At 39.2% G+C, this 27553-nt stretch overlaps 1 protein-coding gene across 1 annotated transcript in view; it reads right to left on the bottom strand.

The window, feature by feature from the left end:
* cfap61 (cilia and flagella associated protein 61) overlaps positions 1-27553 on the bottom strand; it is a 250290-nt gene that overhangs the window by 133294 nt on the left and 89443 nt on the right. Inside the window, exons 12-16 of the mRNA XM_072581649.1 lie at positions 20762-20901; positions 15174-15300; positions 8529-8606; positions 3985-4191; positions 3266-3400 (exon numbers count right to left, since the gene is read on the bottom strand). Of these exons, the coding sequence (XP_072437750.1) occupies positions 3266-3400; positions 3985-4191; positions 8529-8606; positions 15174-15300; positions 20762-20901 (687 nt within the window). The remainder of the gene's footprint in view (positions 1-3265; positions 3401-3984; positions 4192-8528; positions 8607-15173; positions 15301-20761; positions 20902-27553) is intronic.

Raw genomic sequence — 27553 nt, 5'->3', positions numbered from 1 at the left:
ACATTGGATTAATATCAAAGAAAAGCTTCCATGATATTGCATAATTAAGTCTGTACGCTGTGTAGTCACACCTATCACATTCTGTGATTGATACAGACTTTGGTGACTGGCCTGACATCAGAGCCAGAAATCCTCTTCTAAGGCAAGTACAAGGCTCTATGCCCTTTGGCTCTGAAGTCAGGGAAGTTCTTCCATTATGGAAATGCATCCCACTCTCACATCTCCCTCCAGCTCAAACTATACTCTGTGGGTTTGGTAGCTGAATCAGTCTAGACAGCAAGAGTAAGGTGCACAAATACAGGTACAATTCTTGTATTCGCTGCAGTAGTTCATGGTGGGTTAACTCTTTGCTTTGGCCCATGTTTGATGCATGATGGTGACCCTCAATCGATATAACCACTTGCCTCTCTCTAACAGACAAAGAGTTTATGGTTCCTTATGGACTATGGCTACTTACTTCACATTAACTCATTTCAATCCATGGTTCATCCAGTTCATATTCTAACTAACACAATCTAATTGTAAGTTAGTGCATTGGAATGGAGAAGAATGCATTTCCAAGCTCCACATTGTATTTATGCAGAATGTGGTCTTTTTAAATGAGGGGATCCACTGAGGTGCTCTAGCACTCAGGCACATTACAAGCAAGTTCTTCCTACAAAAGCTGTTAGTAAATTAGATAAAGGCTAAAAATTCAGGACTGTCTGTCAGGTGATGCAACAGTAGTTGAAATAAAAGTTGTGATAGTGTTCAAGTGGAGGAAGAGGTTTTAATGTTACACACTGAAAGAAAGGCAATGACACAATACTGTGAAGTCTGAAGTAAGTGTATCTTTTAACTGGTATAAAAGATTATTTGTGCAATGGCACTTTTAGCATGAAAGATGGTACGTTTATTTGATATAAACTAATAACAAAAATAGATAAAATTACATTATGACTAATTGTTTCAATTAGTTGTAAAAGACACACAATCCTGATGATATATTAAACTACCGCATAATTACAAGATTTATTCATTCATTTATTCCTTCATATGTGTTCTGCCTGAAGACACGTCTTTAGCATATTGTCTGCAGACATTTCATCCTGAGTTGTTTTCTTGGTAATTTCTGACAGTAGTATTTTTGACTATTGTCTTCTCTCAGGGACAGGGTAAAGATACAGATCCCAAGTCTACCTCAGCCTAAACATGAACCAAACCCACAGTGGTGTTGTTCTGAACTACACAGTAACCATCCAACTAACTAAGCTAATTGTCCCCCAGATTACAGGTTAAAAGGCCTTAAAATAATCATACAATATTCAAAGGATGGGGTCTTTAAAAAAGCTTTGCTTTCCTAAAAAACCTCTGTAAAAAAAGCACAATGTCCATTATTTTAAGCATCAATTTGTCAAAGCTCTAGTGAGTTGTAATGAGAGTTGTCAGTGTTCCAAAAGCCCTTTGCCTGCTATTACCATCCCCTTCTCAAGGGGTGTAACTAACTATTGGTTCTTAGTAGGTTGGAAGTGGAGCATTTTCATTCTGACGTTTTGCATATTTTTAAATATAATTTGTCATATCATGTTCAGAAATTCAGGTTTGTGTCTCATATGTTTGTGTCTCACAGACTATCAATACTAAGTCTGACATGACTTGTTGAACTCAATAAACATCACATGCACCACCATTCCACCATTAGCATCTTTCCCCGAATCACACAATTGCTATCACCTTTCTAAATTTTCAGCAAGAATTAAGTATCTACAACTCCCATTTTAAAAAGAGAAAAATAAGCTCAAGATGTTCAGTTAAACCTGTTGCTTTTTTTGGACTAGTCTGTTCTTGTCATGCTATTATATAAACTATGATTGTGTTCTACAATATGATCTAATCTTTAAATAAAAACAGGTTATCATTTAGACAGGAATTCAATAAAGTTACCCAGTTTATTGATCAAGTTAATTCTAAAGATCTTTCTAACGAATGGAGTCTACTGATTTAGGATTATGACTATGAGCATGTGTAATCCTATCTAGGGTATAGATTTTTACAACTTGATGCCTGAAAAAAACATAGATAATCAAGCATTTGACATTGAAATGCAAACAAAAAATCATGGCACAGTTAAAGCAGCACTGGAGTATGGATGAAAATGCAGTATGAATGAAAATGTCAAATTTCACTAAAATTTCCATGATATTTTAAGTTTAATAGGCTTTATTGATGACACTAGAAGTTAGTGGTAGCACACTTGCAGCTATTCAACAAGGTATGTATATAATTAATTACAAATTACAAGTGTTCTTATAATAACCCTGTATTTAAAATTTACTCAGATTAAAATTTCCAGAGCCCTAATATCAAAATTTATGATCATGGCTATATGTCAAGAAGTAAGCTTTAAACAAAGGCTAGGCAGCAGGAAAAGACAAAAAAAAGCAAACAACTCATTAAGTACTATCTGAAGCCACAAAATTACAGATAATGGAAACTAACAACAAAATGTTCCACATCTTCTATAATAAATGTACTGTGTCAGCAAGGCTCACAGTTGGTAGCACTCTCACTTGAGTCACTAGGTTCCTAGTTCAAGTTCAACTCCAGGGCTTGAGCACAAAAGAATCAAGGCTGTCACTCCAGTGCAGTATTGAGGGAGGACTACGTTACTGAAGGTGTTCGATGTTGAATGAGACGATAAATAAATATCATCTGCCTGCTTTGGTGAATACAATGTATGCCACAGCATCTTTTCAAAGAAGAGTAATGGAGTTAGCCCTAGTGCTCTGGTCAATTTCAATCCTTCAATCAGCATTATAAAATCAGATTATCTGATCTTTATATTCCTGCTGTTCATATGATTTTACTTTGCATGACTTGACTGCCACTTTTTTTGGCATTAGAGTAGTTCACTGCAATTCAAATTTATATAATTAGCTGTAAAGCATTTTTGACCTCTGGTGGCCATGAAAAGGATTTTGAGGCATTTAGTTGCCATGAAAAGCACTATATAAAGATGGCCATTTTTCTCTAATGGTCCTTGTCCCAACGGCCATTAATGCAATATTAGAAGTTAAATATAAAAATATTTCTGAATGATTAAAATATGAACACAGAGATTGTATGCCAGATGGCCTTACTGTAGCCTCCATAAAAAGTTTATAGATTCTGGAATATCTCCTTCTTTTTGCTAAAACATTCAATAGAAACAAAATCTTCATAAGCATACAACATCTTAAAACTGATTGGCCCATTGCATCTTCCTGTTACCATTCTTTTCACCCACCTTACTCTGGGTGATTCGCTTTGATGGAGCATTAATGCCAAGTTGTTCCAATGGATAGATAATCTGTCTTCTCCGGCGCACAGGAACTAGGCAATTAAGAGCTGATGTGAGGGAATGAGCAAATGAACTGTTTGTCTGAAGGAGAACGAAATTATCGTTACTTTCAGGAAGTAATATTAAAATAGTAGATTCTTAATTAATGTGAAATAAATTGTGCGAAACTCAAGGAAGCTTAAGCCGAAAAGTTCAAATTATCACTGAAGCTTAGGAATGGGTTTCCCGTTACAGGTTAGTACCAATAAGCCTAAATATGAATCATAAGTAATCATATTGTTGTCTCTATGGAAATTGTAAAAAAGCAAACGAAAAGTTTTATTATTCTAGCAATGCATGAGAATTACCAAACGAAAAATTTCTCTGCTTAGTACACATCAGCCATATTTAGTTTAAAAATCATCAGAAACATCTTTCATTTAGGTACATTTAATTTTGTACCAAGTCAATATTTAAAACCATAATCAACTACAAAGATCGATGTACAAATTTGTGCATAATAAATCATGCAGTTCATAAATGCGCATTCTTGACATTTTGCTGATAATTTCTGTACATATAGATAACAATAAAATATATATTTTAACAAATTAAGGTGTACATATAATACACTTAAAACTGGAATACTGCAATATCTGATAAATGTAACAACAATTTTGTTTTACCTTTTTAAGTAATAATCTTGGGTAAACAGGGTAGTACAGGCATGACTTAAAAGTAATCCGGAGTATTTCTTTGAGAAAATGTCTGGTATAGTGATGGAAAATTGGGTTCAAAGCAAAGTGATAGAGGTGCCCATGTTCTTCACGTTGGTGATGGTCGAAGTAGATAAAGTTTTCGATGTTATAATGCGAACGAATATATTCAATTTGCTAGGAGAATAAAATTCACACTGAACATAAGAAAGAATATCTAAACCAGTGCAGAAAAAAGGAACATTTTTAAATTGAATGATAACAATTTAATGTTTGAGAGAAGATTTGAAATGTGCCTACTGAGAGATTGGCTGCATGAAATGCACCACTACCAGCACTGAGACTAAGAAAGGCCATAGAGAAAAGCCTCTCAAAAATTAGCTTTATGATAGATGCACTGCACTTTCTCCATGAAAGTTACCTCATTCTTCTAACACATATTGAAACCATATGTGATGTTAATTTCCTAATGCAAAATGGCACACAATAGATGTACTTCAAAATGTTTTGAATTGACAAAACAAAAATAGACCATTAGGCCCAAAAGATCTCGATACATGTCTATGCACTAATGAGCTACTTTTCACTTTTCTTCATCTAATGTTCTCAGCCATTCCTTCCAGTCCATTCTCTTTCATGAGCTTATCTAGCTTCCTCTCAAATGCATCAATGTGATTTACGCAATAACCATATTTGTACCATTCTCTGCATAATGAAGATTATAGAGTCATAGAGTCATAGAGATATGCAGCACGGAAACAGACCCTTTGATCCAACTCGTCCAGGCCGACCTGATATCCCAACCAAATCCAGTCCCACCTGCCAGCTCCTGGTCCATATCCTGAATTTCTTGTTGGTTTACTGGTATTGTATTTATGGTCCCTGGTTTTAGTCTTTCCCATAACATGTCTTCCACATGTAGACTTCATCAAAACCTTTCTTGGTTTTAGAGACCACTACTTGGTCACCTCTCAGCCATCAATTTTGGAGAAAGAAGAACCCAAGTGCAATCAATTTATCTTAGTAATTTTGACATTATCCTTGGAAACCTTCTGTACATCTTGTTATGATCTCAGGCGATGATAACGCTGGACAAATCAAATTGTAGAGGAAAACTTGGCTTGATAGATTGTAAATTTAATTTTGCAGTTGGTTATTGTGGTGGTTAGACACTCAACATATTCATAACAGGTTGTCAATGTTCTTTAACAAAAGCATCCAAATGAAGTTTTATATATTAAATACACAGGTCACTCTGCTGTAATGCGCGTTTCATTAATGCGAATTTGCTGTAATGCGATTGACAAATTGGGAACCCTGTTTCTAAAGAGCAAACTTTTAAAACGTGTGTTGGCTGTAACGCGGCTACATCGCCAACACTTTAAGCGCTGTTTCTAAAGTGCGATTTTTCTATAATGCGAGGTTGCACAATAATGCAACCATCACGTTACAGAAGAGCTACCTGTATGTGATAGTCATACAGCATAGAAAGAGACCCATCGGTCAAATTCATCCTGGCTGACCATGTTCCCAAAGTAAACTAGTCCCACCACCTGCATTTGGCCCATATCCCTCCAAACCTTTTCTATTCATGTACTTGAGCAAATGTCTTTTCAATGCTGTAATTGTTCCCACATCCGCCACTTCCTCTGGCAGTTCATTCTACGCACAAACCACTCTCTGTGTAAGAATGTCGTTTTTAAATCTTTCTCCTCTCACCTTAAAAATATGCCCCCTAGCTTTGAACTCCCCCACTTTCGGGAAACCTTTGTTATTCATCTTATCTATGTCTGTCATGATTCTATAAACCTCAGTAAGGTCACCCCTCAACCTCCTGTGCTCCAGTGAAAAAAGCCTATTTTATAACTCAAGCCCTCCTAGCAACATCCTGGTAATTTTTTTCTGAACCCTCTCCAGTTTAATAATATCTTTGCTCTAATAGGGCAACTAAGAACTGCGATCTTAACACAAACAGCAAAGTGAAAAAATAAAATTCAACCTTTTCCCATGAATATCCTTCCAAGATACTGAATCCCAGTGAAATACTGCTCCTAATCTAACTCTTTTCAGTTTTGATTCCTCCTGAGCTAGTTGTATACAGACTTTTTCCAGTCCTGAACTTAAACATTTTTTCAGCTCTGACAGGTTGAAACTTCTGCACAAATGTTTATAGCTTAGACACTGCAAAACCTAACCTGGCCTTCTATGAGTATGGAACTGTTCTTCTGAATTGAAACCTGATTCTAAACTAAACTCAAAATACTTGAGGGCCCTGTCCTATCTCTGCCTTAAAAATATTCAAGGACTTTGCGTCAATCACCTTTTCAGGAAGAGGGGTCCAAAGGCTCACAATCTTCTGAGAGAAAAACACATTACTTTGTCTAAATAGGCAATCCATGATTTTTCAATAGTGACCCCTAATTCCAGATTTTTCCATAAGAGGAACTATTCTTTCCATGTCCATCCTGTCAAGACTCTTTAAGATCCTCTGTGTTTCAATTTTCTTGCTCTCACTCTTTTAAACTCCAGTGGATGCTAATCTAGCCGCTACAACCTGTCCTCATAAGACAAGCCCTCATTTCAGGTCAAATAAACCTTCTCTGAACTATCTACAAAGTGTTTATATCCTTCCTCAAATATGGTGACATATATTGTGCATGTACACAGATCCCTTTGCATCTTAGAACTCTGCAATCTTTTACCAGTTAATATACTTTTCATTTTTCAGGCCAAAATGAACAGTTTCCCATTTCCATTGGCCACATATTTTCCCAATCAATAAACCTATCAATATCTTTACATAACCTTCTTATGTGCCCTTCACAATCTATTTTCCTATCTATCCTGTGTTGTCAGCAAATTTTGCAATCATACCTTCTTCTTCTGATCCTTCATCTAAATCATTTATATAAATTGTAAACCGTTAACATCCAGCATTGATCTCCATAGCACACCACAGAAAAAAGACGTATTTATATTTACTTTCTGCTTCCTGTTAGCCAGCTAATCTTCTAACCATTCCAAAATGCTACCATGTACACTATAAGCCTGTATTTTTCTAATACCTAATTGACCTGCCATTGGAATTTGATAAGCTATTCGTAAAATTTTGCTATGATTCAAATTTTGCAGTTATTATTCATATTTATTGCTTGTGTAATACATTGTCAATTATATCCCCATTCTGCACATTTACTAACATCTTCCTGATATGTACCATACAACAATATATTTGAGGTAGCACGTGAAAATTTTAATAATGCTTATGCATAGGATTGATGTTAAACTGGTGGAAAACTGGCAGTAGGAGTTCACTCTCAGTTGTCGATCCCACTTGATTTTCCATTCCCCTAATGTCAACGGAATGGAAACTGGAAGGGCTGACTCTCCTGTTCCGTGGATGCCACCTGACCAGCACCACACGTTTCAACTCTTATCTCAAGCATCTGGAGTCCTCACTGTCTCCTAGATCCCAGATCATCTACCATAGCCTCGTAGCCATCCCAAAATGTTAAAATCAGCTGAAGTCAACTTTAAATTGTGTACTCAGGCTTTTGAAACAACGGCTAATATAAAATATTGCAAGTCATGCATGCAAAATGCATGCCACATTAGTTTAAACATTGACAACAACAACAGAAATTGCTGGAAAAGCTCAGATCTGGCAGTATCTGTGAAGAGTTCTGAGGAAAGGTCACTCAATCCAAAAAGTTAACTCTGATTTCTCTTCACAGATGCTGCCAGACTTGTTGATGCTTTTCCAGCAATTTCTGCTTTTGTTTCTGATTTACAGTATCCACAGTTCTTTCGGTTTTTATTTAGTTTATACATTGGCCTGTCATTTCCATAATCCAAAGTCAATTCATTGAAATGAATTTGGACATTGTCAATATATTTGCACCCATGTACTTCCATGATTATTAGTAGTGCAATAATGGTTGGGTTTCCTTCAATATATGTCCTGATTATGCCGAAATGGTAACTTTCCATAAATATTATGATACCCACTGGATTTCGAAACATTTGTGTCAGCTCTATGTCCCATCATGTAATAGGGAAGTCAGGATAAGGAGTAAAATAATTCAAATTGAATCCAATTAAGAATGGCAGTGGGTTAAAAATTGCATGTCGGACAGTTTAGTTTTTTTGATAATTACATGTACTTTGATTCCTAAGTGACTAAATGTTGGATTTATTTCTGTAATCAGTTTGTTCAGAGATGTTATTACACACCTCTGGAGTAGACACGACTTGAACCCAGGTCTCCTGGCCCAGAGGTAGGAACAATACCCCTGTGCTGTTTAAAAAAAGACATTGGATAGTTGAAAGAGATATTTTCTAATCAACCTCTTCAGACATCTCTGGGGTAGATGGGACTTGAACCCAGGCCTCCTGGCTCAGAGGTAGGGATACTCCCACTGCACCATAAGAACCCCATTAGAAAGTTTTTTATTAAAAATCAGGTAATAAGTGTTTCGAGCAAAATTTGTATAAAGTAATAAATTAATTGATACCTCTTCATTCCTGATGATAGCAATTCCCACAATTTCTTGTAGAACCTCAGCAACAATTGCCTGAATTGGAGTTCCATCCTAGTAAAAATAAAATGGAGAATGGCTAACATCTGTAAGTAAATCACTCTGTAAGTAAACTGAAAACATAGTAGACTTTTGTATCACAAATCCAAACACTGGGGCCAGCACAATTCTTTGTGATAGATTGAATAAAAGTTGTTTCTTGGGAAACATAGGTTGTATAATCATAGAAATTTATAGTTCAGGAGACCATTCAGCCCATTGTGTCTGTGCTGGTCTAAGGAAGGATCACTGGACCCGAAACATTAATTCTGATTTCTCTGCACAGATGTGACCAGACCTGATATGCTTCTCCAGTAATCTGTTTTGTGTCTGTACTGGCTGCTTGAAAGAGCTACCCAGCTAGTTCCATCCTCCAGCCCTATCTCTAAGTTAATCACTTTCAATAACCAGCACTCTTGAAATCTCGTATGGAATCCACCTTCAATACTCTTCTAGGCAGCGCATTCCCAATCCTAACAACTCTTTGAGTAAAGAAATTTCTCCTCACCTCACTTCTGGTTCTCTTTCTGACAATCTTAATATTGTGACCCCTAGTTACTGACATACCAAGTAATATCCTTCTTTATCTTATCAACATTGTTCTTAATTTTGAACATCTCAATACGATAACCTCTTAATTGTCTCTGCTCCAAGGAGGATAAGCCCACTTTATCTAATCTTTCTTTGTATCCAAAATTCCTCCTTCCTAGTTTCATTCTACTAAATTTCCTTTGAACTCTTTCCAAGGCTTTAACATCCTTCCTTAAATAATGTGCTGAGACCGAACACAGTACTAAAAATGTAATCTTCGATTTGTACAGGTTTCGCATCATGTCCTTGCATTTCTAAAATCTACACCTCTATTAATAAACCAAAGGGCTCTGTAGCATACTTAACAACCATTTCAATTCATCTGACCATCTTCAGAAAATTATGCACTTGAACCATGAGGTCTCTCTGCTCCTATATCAATTCAAATCTTCTTTGGTTTAACTGATGAAAATCGATTGGAAGCAGAGCCTAGAGGGGAAGACAGTACAGCAACAATGGCAGGAGTTTCTGGGTTTAATTGAGGACACAGCACACAGGCTCATCCCAAAGAAAAGAAGGATTATCTGGGGGTGGATAGTCAGCCATGGCTGACAAAGGAAATCAGGAAATTTATCAAAGAAAAAGAGAGAGCCTATAAAATGGCCAAGAGAACTGGAAAATGAGAAGATTGGGAAGATTACAAAACAAACAGAGGATAACAAAGAGAGAAATAAGGAAGGAGGATCAAATAATAATATCTGTAAACTCCCACTTCATCTCAAGTGTGTTACAGGACGTAGGCTGAAGAATGACTGTTGGTCTTCCAAGGAAGTCATCAACACTGAGGATGCATCACACAGGGTTTTTAAGATTAGGTTACTTTTCGTGTGGAAACAGGCCCTTCGACCCAACAAGTCCACACCGGCCCTCCGCAGAGCAACCCACGCAGACCCATTCCCCTACATTTACCCCTTCACCTACACTACGGGCAATTTAGCATGGCCAATTCACCTAATCTGCACATTTTTGGACTGTGGGAGGAAACCGGAGCACCCGGAGGAAATCCACACAGACACAGACAGTTGCCTGAGGCAGGAATTGAACCCGGGTCTCTGATGCTGTGAGGCAGCAGTGCTAACCACTGTGCTGCCGTGTCACCAGTTCATGCAGATGATGCATCAACTCAGATACTGAAACTTTATTGATGTTATTGGCATATTATTTGAGTTCTATTTATAATTGGATGATGACTATTCATTGAGGCTCAAGTGTAGGAGCAGGATGAAAGAAGGGTTGTTGATTACAATGTGCTACTATATAAATATGAAACTTGTAAATGTAAAGATTAGCTGCACTGTCCTTCACCACCTGGCTACATGAGTTCTAATTGGAGAATAGGGGATGGATGCCTAACGGCAAAGGTTAGAACTTTTTACTTCTTTTCGACATAAAACAAAATCTTAGTAGCCATTGTTGAAACTGGCAGAAAGTAAATGGAAGTTGTCATGGTATAATTATTTTTCATGTGTTGGAATTTGAACAAAATGACTCATGAAAGAGGTTGGTATATGAACCAATGAAAAAATAAGATATGTAATTGGTGCCTTTGCTCATTAAGCAAAGAAAAATGAGAAGAAAGGCATTTCCTGAGAAGAATTCCAATGTCTGGAATCTCTAATACACTTCCTGGATTAAGAACTACATGAAAGATGACTATTAAATACCTTTGAGACTTGGCCAGAATTTAAGTCTTTTGGAAAATGGACGATGAGTTCATATATCCAAAGTATGAACTTTAAATAAAATATGCACAATATTGACAATATTGACTTGATGAAAAGCATTAGCGATTAAGGTTTCCAGATTATGCTAGAATTCCTCATATGGACAGACAAGTCCAAACTATCATTCACTTCGCTGAGAAAGGTATTATTGAACCAGATATCTGCTGCCTTAAAAGAGTTCTTTGGGAACCATCAGTCCTTTCAACCTTCATGGAACAAATGCGGCATTTTGCTGTGCTCAAATAATACAGTACTCAATGATTATCATGATTCAGAACAGTCCATATATTAGATATGCATCAATGTAATGGAAGGATCAAAAGCAAGCAGAATAGTGATGAGACCGTATGCAGCAAACACAGTTATGTCTGCAGAAAAAGAAATCGGAAAAATAACAATGGGACTATGTTCCAGAAAAACTAAAGGAACGTTAGTAAATGCTTCAGATATAATAATGTAAGTATCATGTGGCTAATTATCATGTGCAGATGGAGGAAACAGAGACATTGAAACGACTTATCTAGAAAATTGCTTGTAAGAAGAGGGCACTGTGGCTCAGTGGTTAGCATTGTTACCACACAACACCGGGGACCTGGGTTCAGTTCTAGCCTCAGATGACCGTTTGGGGCTTGCACATTCTCCCTATTTCTATGTGTATTTCCTCACATTGATGTGCAGATTAGGTGGATTAGCCATGGGAAACATGGGATAGAGGGATGGGTCTAGGTGGAATGCTGTTCAGATGGTCAGTGTGGACTACAGTATGGCCTACTTCCATACTGTAGGGATTCTAAGCAGACATGTCTGCATCTACTTCAGCAGTATGTGATATAAATTTATCAAACGTTATTTTGACTTATTAATCATCAACACAAGTTTAAGGAACACAAAAATACTAGTGATGACAACCCATTGAGGATACTCATGAAAGAGCTAATTCCATGTAAAGTATCTTGTGGAAGCTAGTATATAAACATTGAAACTACATAAGTAGTTTCTAGTGAAATACCGATGCTGTTGAGTAAACCTTCACAAAGAAAGATGGAAATGAAACTTGGCATGGAACATAATGAGCAGAATTATTCAGATGGCAGGCTCTACCACCCCACCACTGAAAAAGTAAGTGTGATTTTGTTGGGAAGCAGTAGTCAGTTAGAGGTAAGAATTTGATCACTCATTCCCAAAAAAAAAGTCCTGCCCCAGAAAGATGCCAGCCAATTTGATAAAAGGAAGCCTGGGATGGGTATTGCAAAGCAACTCAGTAAAGTCATAGAAGGCTACAGCACAGAAAAAGGCCCTTCAGCCCATTTAGTCTGCACCAGTTAAAAACAACTAGCCAACAACTAATCCTATCTTTCAGCACTTGGCCTGTAACCTTATGTGGCTGGTACACATAGAGTCATATAGAATGGAAACAGACCGTTCAGTCCAACTTGTCCATGCCAATCAGACATCTCAATCGGACATTATCTCATTTGCCAGCATTTGGCCCATACCCCTCTAAACCTTCTTATTCATACACCCATCCCTAAGCCTTTATCTAAATACTTCTTAAATATTTTGAGGCTATTTGCTTCTACCAGTCTTACAGGTAGTGAGTTCCAGATTACCACCAGCATCTGAGTGAAAAAGATTTTCCTCACCTGCCCTCTAAATCTCCTACCCCTTATCTTAAATCAACAGGCCCCCTGATCAATGATCTCTCCACAAAACTGAACAGTTTCCTTCCTGTCAGCCCTGTCTGTGCCCCTCACAGTTTTATGTATCTCAATCATGTCCTCCCATCAATCTCCTCTGTTTACCCAATTTCTCTTCACAGCTAAAACTCTCTAGCCCAGGCAACATCCTGGTAAATCTCCTCTGCACACTCTCTAATGCAATCACTTCACTCCTATAACGTGGATTCCACATCTACACACAATATTCTAGCCATTGCCGAAACAACATTTTCTACAGTTCCAGCATAATATCTTTGCTCTTAAACTATTTGCCTCGACTAATAAAGGCAATTATCCCTTTGGTGACAATGAAACTCAGGAAGGTAAACTTCTGTTGGTAAATCCTGAAAAAGTTAGAAGGCAACAATGCTCGGAAACAAATGGATTTTAGGTGCCCCTTTGTGCACATATCATCCTCTCCTTCAAGGATCATGATCCTGGTGCCCCTTTGGTTGTTGCTGCCCAAGGCCTGGAGCTGAAGCTATTTTCTTCTCTGATGCTCTTGAAGCCTAAGTAAATAAAATTCATAGTAAAAAGCTCACCCAGTGTTCACTTCTCCCATATTGCTAACTCTGAAACGCATCCAAGTTATGTGTCCTTGCTGTGCTAGGCAAGTTTATTTGATTATTACTTCCACCGCTTGCTCAATTGAAGCTCCATGCCAATCCACACTTTTTCAATATTGGCTACTGCAGCTTATATTGACATCCTGCACCACTGCTTTGTTTTAGCTGACAATGCTTTTAAACCACATTGTTCATGGTAGCCTATTTTTAAATTAGAGGACCTGGTAGGTATCATTACATCATCTGCTGAAAATGTGTTGCTGGAAAAGCGCAGCAGGTCAGGCAGCATCCAAGGAGCAGGAGAATCGACGTTTCGGGCAAGAGCCCTTCTTCAGGAACACATTTTCAGCTCTGATCTCCAGCATCTGCAGTCCTCACTTTCCCCTCGAACATTACATCATCTGCCCAATTCACAAGGTTTAATTACCTCCCGTGACTTTCCAGCATGATCTCATTCCACTAACCTGGAGACCTTAGGTAATATCTAGTCATGGTGCAACTCCCAGTTACTATCACCATCATATTACAATTCTTTATATCTTTCAGTCTTTTCAATGGACTAGTACAATTCTGCTCTGTTAGTTCCAACTTAAAACTGGTTATTGAAACTGTTCTTTGACACCAAGTTGCATCAATTCATTGCTAGCCCAGATGAGTGGGTAGAATAAGAAAGTAATGATGGCAGAAGGAAACATGGAACTGAGGACTGGACTGAGCAATTCCACCTTGGAATGCTGCCATGTCCGCGGTACCCGACATGTTGTCTTATGTCCCAGTGGTCAAAATTGCCCTGCAATTCTCCCAGGGGTGCAAATAGCTGTTTTCAAGAGCTGCAAAATCCAGGGATTTTGGCCACAAGCATCACAGCAATCAGAGCTGAGGTTTGAACAACCTATTTCCACCTCTGTGGAAGTCACAGGCGGTTACACCAATTAGAAATGCTAAGAAGAGGATGAGTTATGACTTTTAATTGCCTAAGCATTTCAATTGGTAAAATTCAGTTTTCAACCATGTAAGTAACACTTATTTGCACAACTTTCTGTCCTGTTATTTTAGTTGTTGGTTGGCAAGTCATCCTTTTTACATATGAAGGATGGCAAGACATAAATTGATTAAATTAGATTCCCTACAGTATGGAAACAGACCCTTCGGCCCAACCAGTCCACACTGACCCTCCGAAGAGTAACCCACCCAGACCCATTTCCCTCTGACTAATGCACCTAACACTACAGGCAATTTAGCATGGCAAATTCACCTAGCCTGCACAGCTTTGGAACTGTGGGAGGAAACCAGAGCACCCGGAGGAAACCTACGCAGACACGGGGAGAACGTGCAAACTCCACACAATCAGTCGACTGAGGCTGGAACCAAACCTGGGATCCTGGTGTGGTGAGGCAGCAGCACTAACTACTAAGCCACCGTGCTGCCCATAAACACATATGCACCAAGCAGGTGCCTACTGGGAACTGAACCTAGGATCTCCTGTCTACTAAACTGGTGCTTTGATGTTTGAAAAGAAATATCTGATTGTTTGTAGGATTAGTTTGTTTTAGGCAATAGAGATGGGGGCACATAAAAGGGGAAATTACTTATGAATTTGGGTGTTGGACTGGGGTAATGTGTTTTGTTTGCGTGATGGGTGAACTGATGAACTAATGAAATCTAAGTGAACCTTGCAATAACATGGGCATCTTGATTAGCAATGTAAATTACCCCCAGTGCATTGGTTGCATTATGTTCTGGTCCTCCCCAGAATCATCTGAAAAGCTCAATGTTTATCATGTTCATCCTCCAGTTCAGAACCTTGTAGAATGGAAAGGAGATACAATCTTCACCATTCTTCATTACAGTCACACTCAATTGCATAAACTCAAGAGCTTCCTTCCTTGTCATACCAGATAAACATATCAAATTGTCTTGCTTAATATATTAAACAATTTACAGGGAACTCAACAACATAAGCCAAACTAATCAAATACTCACTGAGTCTCTGCGAGACTGATTATATATATGCAAGGTATTTAAAATACTGAACTCCAGATGAAGGTCTTTTACAAGTCTTTCAATTCCTGCAGTGTCATTTTGTGTGGCAAGTCGTACCACAAAGGATCTGGGGAACAAAAAATTTACAATTTCTAAGTATTTGTTGATTAAGATACAAGACAAACATGTTACTTTACCCTACCACTTACACATTAATTGGATCAATTAATTTTTTTAGCTGTCACCTCTTTCTCTTATGGCTTTAATGTTTTATTTTTGTCCTGCAATAGCTTGAGAAGACATTTGAGATATCATGTTGCGGCTGTACAAGGCATTGGTGAGGTCACTTCTAGAATACTGCATACAATTCTGGTCACCCTGCTCTGGGACGGATGTTGTTAAACTTGAGAGGGTATAGATGTTGCCGAGTTTGCATTCTAAGGAGACGCTGGATTGGTTGGGAGGCGAAAGTGAGGACTGCAGATGCTGGAGATCAGAATCAAGATTAGTGTGGTGCTCGAAAAGCACAGCAGGTCAGGCAGCATCCGAGGAGCAGGAAAATTGATGTTTTGGGCAGAAGCCCTTCATCAGGAATTTCTTGATGTCGGCTGTCCTGCTCCATGGATTGGTTGGGACTCTTTTCCCCTGGAGCATCAGAGGCTGTGGTGTGACCTTATCGAGGTTTATAAAATCACAAGGTGCGGAGATAGGATGAATAGCCAAGGAATTTTTTCAAAGGTAGAGGAGTTCAAAACTAGAGGGCATATATTTAAAGTGAGAGAGGAAAGATTTAAAAGGGATCTGAGGGGTAACTTTTTTACACAGAGGGTGGTGTGTGTATAGAATGAGCTGTCAGAAGAAGTGCTGGAGGCTGGTACAATTACAACATTTGAAAGGCATCTGGATGGGTATATGAATAGAAAGGGTTTACAGGGATATGGGCCAAATGCTGGCAAATGGCACTAAATTAACTTAGGATAGCTGGTTGATCTGGACGAGATGCTGTTTCTATGCTGTATATATCTATGTCTCTATGACTCCAAGTATGAGACAACAATCTCCAATAGGACTAGCTATATAAACATCATGGCTTTTAAAGTAGGTCAGACGCTGGCAATTCTGCAGTGAGTGGAATGAGCTGCCAGAGGAAGTGATGGAGGCGAGTACCTAAATAGGAAGGGTTCAGAGGGATATGGGGCAATCACTGGTAAATGGAACTAGTTCAGTACAGGATATCTGGTCAGCGTGGACGAGTTGGACCGAAGGTGTCTGTTTTCCAGCTCTCTGGTACTTTTCCAGAACTGACCAGTGCTGCTTCTTCTGATAGTAGAGCCCAAGAAGTCACGAATATAGAATAATCATATTTAGATATAGAAATTGGGGTCAAATGAACCTCTTGAACAATAAAAAGAGTGTAGGGGCATTCTTAAGAGGGAGATCAGGAAGGCAAAGAGAGGAAAAGAGATAGCCTTGGGTAATGAGGTTAAGGATAACCTGAAGAATACAAGTAAATCAAGAGCAAGCATCAACCAGAGAGAGAGAGAGAGAGAGAGAGAGAGAGAAAGACCCATTAAAGATCAAAGAGGCCATCTTTGTGTTGAACTTCAGGAAATGGGAGAGATATTAAATGAATATTTCACGTCAGCTTTTACTATTGAGAAAGAAGTGGAGGCTAAAGAAATCAAGGGTGTTTTGAAAACAGTTCACATTACAGAAGAGGAACTGCTGGAAGTCTTAGAAAATATAAAGACCTGATATATCCCAGGACGTTGTGGGAAGTTGGGGAGGAAATTCTGGGGCCCCTTGCAGAGATATTTGTATCATCTATAAATCAGGTGAGGTGCCAAAAGCATAGAGAGTGGCTGATGCTGTGCTTTCGTTTAAAAACGGATATAAGGAGAAACCTGAGAACTATAGACCTGTAAGTCAGACTTCGGTAGTGGGTACATTGTTGGAAGTGATTCTAAAAGGTGGGATTTATATGCATTTGGAGAACCAAGGAATGATAGGGGATAGTCAGCATAGTTTTGTGCAAGAGAAATCATGCCTTACCAACTTGATTGATTTTTTTTGAGGAAGTAACCAAGAAGACTGATGAGGGCAGAATGGTAGACTTTATTTACTTGAACTTCAGTAAAGCCTTTGATGAGATTCTACATGGTAGAGTAATTAGTAGTTAGATCACATGGGATTTAGAGTGAGCTTGCCAACTGGATATAAAATTTATTTAATGGCAGGAGACAGACTGATGGTGGAGGGTTGTTTATCGGACTGGAGGCCTGTGACCAGGCACTGGGTTTACTTTTGATCACCATTTATATAAATTATTTATATGACTAAAAAGAAGGCATGATTAATCAGTTTGCAGATGACACCAAGTTGGTGGTATAATGAACAATGAAGAAGGTTATTTCCGATCACAAAACATCTTGATCAATTGGGACAATGAGCTGAAGAGTGACAGATGGAGTTTAATTTGGATAAACACAAGATGTTGATTTTGATAAAACAAACAAGGGCAGGATTTATAAAATTAAAAATAGGGCCTTAGATAGTGTTGTAGAACAGAGAGAGACCGAGGGGTTCAGGGGTTCAGGTACATAATCCTTTGAAGCTTACATCACAAATAGATAGGGTGATTAAGAAGGCATTTAGTAAGCTTAAAAATCACACAATACCAGGTTATAGTCCAACAGGTTTAATTGGAAACACACTAGCTTTCGGAGCGACGCTCCTTCATCAGGTGATAGTGGAGGGCTCGATTGTAACACAGAATTTATAGCAAAAATTTGCAGTGTGATGTAACTGAAAGTGTACATTGAAAAATTGATTGTCTGTTAAGCCTTTCATCTGTTAGAATACAGTGATAATTTCACTTCTTTCATGTGTAAATCACAAAACTTTTTTTTAAAGTTGCATTCTCGGGTTAGCTGTTAACAGTGGTGATAGCTAGACAATATGTTGAAGGTCTTAGCCCCCTGTGTTCTCTGTCTATGACCTGATGTTTAGATTGATTCTAATCTAAAAAGTGAGAGCGTGAGATTTAGTAAACTTGCCATCATTGCTCAGACCTTTGAGTATAGGAATTAGGATGTCATGTTGAGATTATACAGGATGTTGATGAGGCCTCTTCTGAGGTCCTGTGTCCATGTTCAGGTCACTCTGTTACAGGAAAGATATTATTCAGCTGGAGAGGTTTCAGAAGAGATTTATAAGGATGTTGCTGGGAATGGGGGTTTGAGGTATAAGGAGAGGCTGGATAAACTGGGACTTGTTTCTCTGGAATATAGAGAACATTAGAACAAAAATATCATTTTGAAGAATGATGAAATTTTGGTTTGAGGGGGTGACCTTATTGGGATCTATAAAGGCATGAGTGGTTTACATGTGAATGTCAGGTCTCTTTTCCATAGGGTGAGGAAATTTCAAGACTAGTGAGTATATCTTTAAGGTGAGAGAAGGATTTAAAAGAGACATGAGGAGCCACCTTTTTACACAGAGAATGGTTTGTGTGTGCAATAAACTTCCAAAGGAAATAGTGGATCTGGGTACAGTTACAATGTTTAAAAGACATTTGGATAAGTACATGAATAAGAAATGTTTGGAGGGATATGGGTAGGCAGATAGGACTAGTTTAATTTGGGATTATGGTTGGCATGGAATGGTTGTAGTGAAAGTCTGTTTCTGTGCTGTATGTCTCTATGACTCTAAGTCATGATGCTTTGTGAATGTTAGGACAATTACCTGGATGACCACCAGCACTTTTAGGGTGTGGATCAGCGAAGTAGACAAAATGTGTCATGGAAGAAAAGGATGATTAACACATTGATGGCTGTGGAGAATCTGTCAAATGCCCACCCACTCATTCACCCATTTCTATAGGTAAAGCCATAAAGACTGTAGAGATGCTCCAGAATTTAATACAGCAGCACAAAAACATGAAAAATATGCTTGACTGCATTCAAAACACGGCAGGCTCATCTGAAGAAAAAATGTTAAGCCGAAAAAAAACTAAGATTTCCTTGAGCTAACTCGCAGTATTTTTCAGTGCCTTTTACTGTACAAGCCCATGTTATTGCAAGTCTGAACAAATTGAAAAACAGACATTTTCACATAATAATTGTTTTCATTTGTTTATTTTTTGACATAGAGGACATCCACAGGCAAAGCAAGCTATATAGGGGCTTTGACTATCTTGAAGCTCCACTTAACACAAATTTATTTGCAAGTTTCCTGCAATCAGACTTATCGCAAGTCTATGTAGCTTCAAGAAAAATTGTGGAAATTGAACAAATGATGTAATGGCACTGTAATATAAATCAATGCAGCATTTGGGAGAGGCAGGAAAGATTGAAAACAGTTGAAAAGGGACAGCATGTTGGCTCTGTGGTTGGCACTGCTGCCTTCCAGCACTAGGGATCTGGGTTCAATTCCAGCCGTGAGTAACTGTTTGTGTGAAGATTGCACATTCTCCCCAGTTTTGTGTGGCTTTCTGCCAGGTGCTTCAGCTTCCTCCCACAATTCAAAAATCTGCTGGCAAAGTGGATTGACCATGCTAGATTGTCTGATAGTGTTCAGGGATGTGCAGGCTGAGTGGGTTAGCCATGGTAAATGTAGAGATAGGGTGGATTTGGGGATGCTTTTCGGAGGGTCAGTGCAGACTTGATGGTTGGAACATCCTCTATTTGCACTGTACAGATTCCGTGATTGATTGTAAAAAAACTCCATGTTGCTAAAAATATAATTTCTTTGATACATCAATTATCCATAGTTTCCCGATTATACATTAATTTATCAGAACATTTTTCTCTAATGTGTTAAGTGGTTTAAACTTTCCATTGAATAAAACATTTTCATGTCATTGTACTTACAATTTCCAGATCTAGAGATGAAAGCGTGAGGAGGGTGGTGGCCACAGACTCTCAATATTCCGCATAAGCCACATGAATAAACCATAAGACCAGGTTTCAGGGACCCAGATACACTGGTTCCCTTAATTGCTTTACAGATATCATAAACTCAACTTGTAAAAGTTTGAAATTCAAGTTATCTTCTACCACACCACAACATTAATTCAATGCACCACAAGCTAATCTGCTAATTTTCAAACCAAAATTTCACCATTCTTCAAAATGATATTTTTGTTCTAATGTTCTCACCTTACATCTTGAAAACACCAGCCTCGAGTTAGGATGCAGTTCCTTGTGCACAGGCAGTTGGCTGACACCCCAGTCAAGAGGTGATCTTTCATTCCTCTGCTGAGATGGTGAGTGCAGACAAGCTTTCTAACTGCAAAGGACATTACTGCAAGCCAAACCTAGCATCAGCTAACTTCTGAATCTGTGTATTTTCCAACAGGGGTCATTTATAAGAGTCAAGACCTCCAACTTCTTTTTAATCTCCCTATTTCAAAATTTTGAGGCCAGTTTTAGTGTGTGAACTGATGGCCTGTTTGAGATCAACATCCACTAATAATCACACATGTAACAACCTGTGGACTATGATTTAACAGCACACCAAGTGGTACATTTTCCTATTTATTCAGAAAGTAAGAAAGCACAGTAAACTGGTTTTTGAAGGGTCCTTACTTTAACAAGCCTTTGCGATGAGTGACATATAGCTCATGATATAACGTAGTCTTGTTGTAGGGCACAACACGGACAAAGTCCTTTAGCAAAGGGAATTCTGGGATGAGATGAGGTACTGTGATAACACAGTAGTCTTTGTCCTGTAGTAAGTAGTAAAACAAAATATAGGTGAAAAACTAATAATTCCTTAAAAATCCCACTTAAAGTTTATCACTAAATGATTCAGAGAACATCATAAATTATGGTTGTGATGTTGCCCAGTTGACATACCATATGAGTGTAGTAAAAACAATTGGTCGTACAATAGTTGTTTTTGCAAAGCATATATTAGTGCGAATTTAACTAATCAGCTTTAATGATGTGGATAAAATTATTGGCAAATGGCAGCTTAGATGACTGTGAGTAGCTCATTGTATTGTTTATCTGAATGGACTGAATATTACTTGTCATTCTTGCATTGATATACACATTTAGTTCACATTAATAGTGAGTAATTGAGAACATTACACTTATTTATTTAAACTAATAAATAAATAGTCATATTAAACCACACTAATAAATAGTCATATTAAACCAAGATCATTTAAAAAGTCTTGGAATTTACCCCATACCGACATTTTACTGCAGTTCAGACAATACAATCTGAGGACAGCCATCATGGCTTTTCTATTAACACGCTGAGCATGTCATTGTCTATCTTGCTTTCAGCAACCAGTTTTCAGACAGGGCATGAAATAATTCATTAGACACTATAAAATTCTTTGAGAAAATTGGATTGGGATTTCCAAGACCATTGGCAGACTCCAGTACAACTTCTTGGCTGCACTATTGATTAAAAGCAGAATTAGGTATTATGGCCTGAACTTTTATGGAGCTAGGATGACTCAGGAGTCCCATCAAAGCAGTTGGCAGGCCCCTATTCTGAGATTCCCAACTCCATTCTTGGGGCTTTCCAATTTCAGGAAGTAGTTATCAAAGGTTGTAGGTTTGGTTTGGGTTACAAACCTCCACCAAGAATCCTGATCAGGGATCAAAGTTTTTCTTTGATGGCACTTTGTGAGTCTTTCTCATGCAACACTTTTTGATTGTCAGTGGCAATATTTTTGTCTTCAGGAGCTACATTTTCATTCTCACCAATTCTTGTATTGGAAATACAATCATGTAGTAACATTGTCTTTTACATTTGTGTCGAACTTTTTTACAGTTTTCTTCTTTAGATAGAAAAAGTAGCACAAATCATCGGCATTAACTCACTAATGAGCATGAATGTCTACCTAAGAAATTCTGTGTCTTTGGTCATGGGTTCTGTGGGTCCTTGTGTGGCTGTTGAACCTGATCTTGGAGCTGCAACTTGGACTACACATTTGGCAGGTTTTTCTAGGAGGTGGAATTGGTCCTTGGCCTTGAGATTATTGGCATTCTTTTGTCCAGTTCCTTTACCGTACTTCTTTTTGCTGAAAGTTGTTCTTGAAGAATTGCATCCGTACACAGAATCATAGAGATGTACAGCACGGAAACAGACCCACAAGTCCAACCTGTCCATGCCAACCAGATATCCCAACCCAATCTAGTCCCACCTGCCAGCACCCAGCCCATATCCCTCCAAACTCTTCCTATTCATTTACCCATCCAAATGCCTCTTAAATGTTACAATAGTACCAGCCTCCACCACATCCTCTGGCAGCTCATTCCATACACATACCACCCTCTGTGTGAAAAAGTTGCCCTGTAGGTCTCTTTTACGTCTTTCCCCTCTCACCCTAAACCTATGCCCTCTAGTTCTAGACTCCCTGATGCCAGGGAAAAGACTTTGTCTATTTATCCTATCTGTGCCCCTCATAATTTTGTAAACCTCTATAAGGTCGCCCCTCAGCCTCCGACGCTCCAGAGAAAACAGCCCCAGCCTGTTCAGCATCTCCCTTTAGCTCAAATCCTCCAACCCTGGCAACATCTCTGTAAATCTTTTCTGAACCCTTTCAGGTTTCACAACATCTTTCCGATAGGAAGGAGACCAGAATTGCACGCAATATTCCAACAGTGGCCTAACCAATGTCCTGTACAGCCGCAACATGACCTCCCAACTCCTGTACTCAATACTCTGACCAATAAAAGAAAGCATACCAAACACCTTCTTCACTATCCTATCTACGTGCGACTCCACTTTCAAGGAGCTATGAACCTGCACTCCAAGGTCTCTTTGTTCAGCAACACTCCCTCGGACCTTTTCATTAAGTGTATAAGTCCTGAATTTCTCCAAGTTGGTTTCTTTTGAACGAAGTCCTCCCATGTGTTGACATCTATATTGCACTTCTTGAGAGAAGTCTTCAGGAAGTCTTTGAAATGCTTCCTTTGTCCTCTTCCCATTTGAGTACTTCTCTTGAGCTGAGCGAAGAAGATTTGCTTTGGCAGTTGGAACTCAGGCATCCTAAGCACTTTGTCAGTTCAGTGGAGTTGGTTTCAAATGATCATGATCTCAATACGGGTGCTATTGGTTGCTTCAGAACACTGATGTTAGCATGCTTGATCTCCCAGCTGATATGGAGAATCTGTCTCGAGCATCTTTGATAGTATTTTGTAAGGGTGTTGAGGTGGCATCTATATATAGTCCAAGTTTTAGAGACGTATAAAAGACTCAGAAGGATGACTGCCTTATACTCAAGGATCTTGGTATCAGCATGGATGTTGCAGTCGGTGAAAACTCTCATCCTTAGGCATCCAAAGGTGTTACTCACAGATTGGTTGCGATGCCAGCCTTAGATGAGAGGTAACTTCCCAGATAAGGGAAACGTTCCACATTTGGGAGGATTTTCACATTGATCTTAATAGAAAAAACCTGACCTAAGAGAAGTTGCTAAAAGGATTTGAGCCTTCTTGAGGATAAGGCTGAGATCAGTTCTTCGGCATGCTTCTATAAAGGCATTAAGAGAGGTTTCAACATTCTGTTCTGAGACAGCAGAGATGACATTGTTGTCCACATGCTAAAATGCCACAAGAAATGTCAGTGTCTTTTTCTTCTTGGATTTGAACCAGTTAAGGGTGAAAGACCTTCTATCCATTCTGCAGACAATGTCCATATGACTGGGATGTTTGCTCTTGATAAAAAGAAAAGTGGTGGAGATGAAGATGGAGAGAACAATGAGAGTGATGACACATCTCTGGTTGGCTCCTGTCTTGACCTCAAAGGATTCTGTCATTATCATCAGTGAAGACCATTGCTGATGTCTTCTGTAGAGGAGATGGATGATGTTGATGAATTTCACTGACAGCTAGCCTTTGGAAGAGTCTACCATAGCACTTTCATACCTGGAGATTGACCCTGGTTTAATGGAGACTGCAGGAGGGCATGCCAGGAACAGCACGAGGTATACCTAAAAATGAAGGCTCACTCAGGTGAGGACACCTAACAAAATGACTTGTGTACCAACAGCTAAGCAACAAGTGATGGACAGAGCTAAGTAATTCCACACCCAATGCATCAGATCTAAGCTCTGCAGTCCTGCTACATCCAGTTGTGAATGGTGGGGGACAATTAAGGAGAAGGATTCACAAATATCCCCAATGATGGTGGAGTCCAGCACATCGGTGCAAAAGCTAAGGCTGAAGCATTTACAGCAATCTTCAGCCAGAAGTGCTGAGTGGATGATCCATCTTGGCTTCCTCCAATGGTCCCCCATTATCACAGTTACCAGTCTTCAGCCAATTTGATTCACTCCACATGATATCAAGAAATAGTTGGAGTCACTGAATCTGCAAAGGCTATGGGCCCTCTTAACAGTCCAGCAATAGTACTGAAGACATATGTAACAGAACTTGCTGCTCCCCAAACTAAGCTGTTCCAGTACAGTTACAACACTGCCATCTACCCAACAATAAGGAAAATTGCTCAAGTGTATCCTGTACACAAAATGCAGTTCAAATCCAACCCGGCCAAATACCGCCCCATCAGTCTACTCTCGATCATCGGTAAAGTGATGGAAAGTATGATCAACAGTGCTATCAAGCAATCACCTACTCAGCAATAATCTGTTGAGTGATGCCCAGTTTGGGTTCCGCCAGGGCCACCCAGCTCTTCACCTCAATACAGCTTGGTTTGAACATGGTTTGAACAAAAGAGCTGAATTTGAGAGGATAGACAAGAATGACAGCCCTAGACATCGAGGCTACATTCAACCATGTGTGGCACTAAGGAGCCTGAGCAATCAATGGGCATCGGGGGCAACTTCAGTGGGTAGAGTCATACCTGGCACATAGGAAGATGGCTGTGGTTGTTGGAGGTCAGTCATTTTAGCTTCATGACATCTCTGCAGGAATTCCTCAGGGTAGTGTCTGTGCCCAACCATCTTCAGTTATTTCATCAATGACCTTGCCTCCATCATAAGGTCAGAAGTAGGGATGTTTGCCGATGATTGCATAAGGTTCAATACCATTCACAACTCCTCAGATACTGAAGCAATCCGTGTTCAAATGCAACAAGATCTGGACAATATCCAGGCTTGGACTGACCAGTGGAAAGTAACATTCATTCCACAAAAATGCCAGATAATGGCCATCTCCAATAAACAACAGTCTAACCACCACCCTTTCACATTTAATGGTGTTACCATCACCGAATCCTCTACTCCTATGATTATCATTGACCAAAAATTCAACTGGACTCACCACATAAACACAGTGGCTACAAGAGCAGGTCAGACCCAATGAATACTGCGGTGAATAACTCATTTCTTGATTTCTCAAAGCCTATCCATCATCTGCAAGGCACAAGTTAGAAGTGTGATGGTATACTCCCCACTTGCCTGGATGAGTGCAGCTCCAATAACAGTTAAGAAGCTTGACATGATTCAGGACAAAGCAGCCGACTTGATTGGCACCACATCCACAAACATCCACTTTGATATTCAGTTGCAGCAGTGTGTACTATCTACGAGATGCACTGCAGAAATTCACCAAATACCTTATACAGCACCTTCTAAACCCACAACCACTTCCACCTAGAAGGACAAGGGCAGCAGATACATAAGCACATCACCATCTGCAACTTCCCCTCCAAGCCACTCATCTGAAAATATGTCGCCATTCCTTCATTGTCTCTGGGGCAAAATCCTAAAATTCTCTCCCAAAGGGCATTGCAGACAGGATGCTCAACACATGGACTGCAGCAGTTCAAGAAGATAGCTTACCACAGCTGGGCAGCTAGGGACAGGCAATAAATGCTGTCCAGCCAGCAACATCTACATCACAAGGCAAAAAAGACTTCCCAACTGACTGAGTAAAAAGCTTCAGTCAGATCAATGAAGTCCATGTGGAATGGTTGGTATTGTTCCTGGGATTTCTCTTGAAATTGTCAAGTAGTGAAGACCATGTCCATAGGTTTGATTGGAAGTCATATTGGCTTTTATGAAGATTTCCTCAGAGTTTGGGAAAAGGCGTCTCATGAGGTTTCACAGGATAAGTTTCCTGGTAATGGAGAGTAGGGCATTATTCAGCATGGGTTCAAATTCCTGCACTGGTTGAGGTTATCATGAAGGACTCGCTTTCTCAATCTCTGCCCTTGCCTGAAATGTGGTGACCCTCACAGTAAAGCACTACTGGTTGTCTCTCTCCAATGACAGCAGTTTGATGGCTCAAATGCCAAAGACTGAAAACATACAATGCTATTGAATAGTTTCACTTTCAATATTTTACTCTTTCTAAACTGGGATCATGTAATAATGTGAAGTAATGCAGTTGATTTTGAATGAGTCAAACTTACGAAATTATGAATCTAGAGAGGAGTATCCAATTGAAAACCTGACAACCAATCATGAATTAATTTAATTCTAAGCATGACCTCATCTAAAATATAAAACAAACATATTTCTTTAGCTTCATGTAACTACAAACATATTGGGTAGAATGATATTAAGCTGTAAATGGCATGGGCAAAAATGAAAACTTTGGGAGCATTGCTTGAGAAGTTTAATGAGGCCTTTCTCAAAGTTGGGAGCAACAAGTCACAGTCCTGGATGTCAAGATGAGATTCTCACTCAAAAGAAGTGATAGGCCTATTAACAAACATATTTTCATTATCTCATTCATTATTGTCTTATCTCACCTTGTTACAATGCAGGTTGCTAATCTACTACCTGCTGCCTAGCAAGCAGATGCTGAGAATTTCCAATATAGAAGTCAGAGTAGAACCTGGTGAAAGCACTTTGTAGCTTTGCTTCTCCTGTCTCTATCTTGGACATCCAGCATCAACATCTCAGAGGATGCTCCATGAGCAAAGGATGCATTCACTCCATTTCCATGGACTCTGGCATCTAAAACGTACCAACCTCTCTGCACCTTAATGAAACATATTCAAACCACTTACACTTTTGGGCACACTAGTAGCTATCATTGCAAAGTGCTGCAAGGACACTCTGCACGCTTCAACAAGCACTACCCAGTTCACAGAAAGTTACAGGTTACATCTCAGACTACTTGCTTATTCCTTGAGTGCTCACTCATTTTCAGCCCATCTTGATGGTCACAGCATCCATGCCATGCCTTTACTTGCCTTTTCATGCTTTGCCCCCTAAGCCAAAGTGACCAGGCTCACAGTACTTTTGACATAAATAAAACAAAGAACAGTGGACACTGGAGAACTGAAACAAACAAAAATAGAAATTGCTGGAAAAGTTCAGCAGGTCTGGAGGCATTTGTGAAGAGAAAGCAGTATTAATGTTGTGAGTACAGTGACCATTCTTCAGAACTTCAGTATCTTTGTCTTGCCTTGCTGCCGAGCACAGACATAAAGCCAGGCAACTT

Source organism: Chiloscyllium punctatum, chromosome 11, assembly GCF_047496795.1.
Source record: "Chiloscyllium punctatum isolate Juve2018m chromosome 11, sChiPun1.3, whole genome shotgun sequence".
Lineage (NCBI taxonomy): Eukaryota > Metazoa > Chordata > Chondrichthyes > Orectolobiformes > Hemiscylliidae > Chiloscyllium > Chiloscyllium punctatum.
The sequence above is the reverse complement of the archived record's forward strand: the minus strand, read 5'-3'. Positions and strand labels throughout refer to the sequence as shown.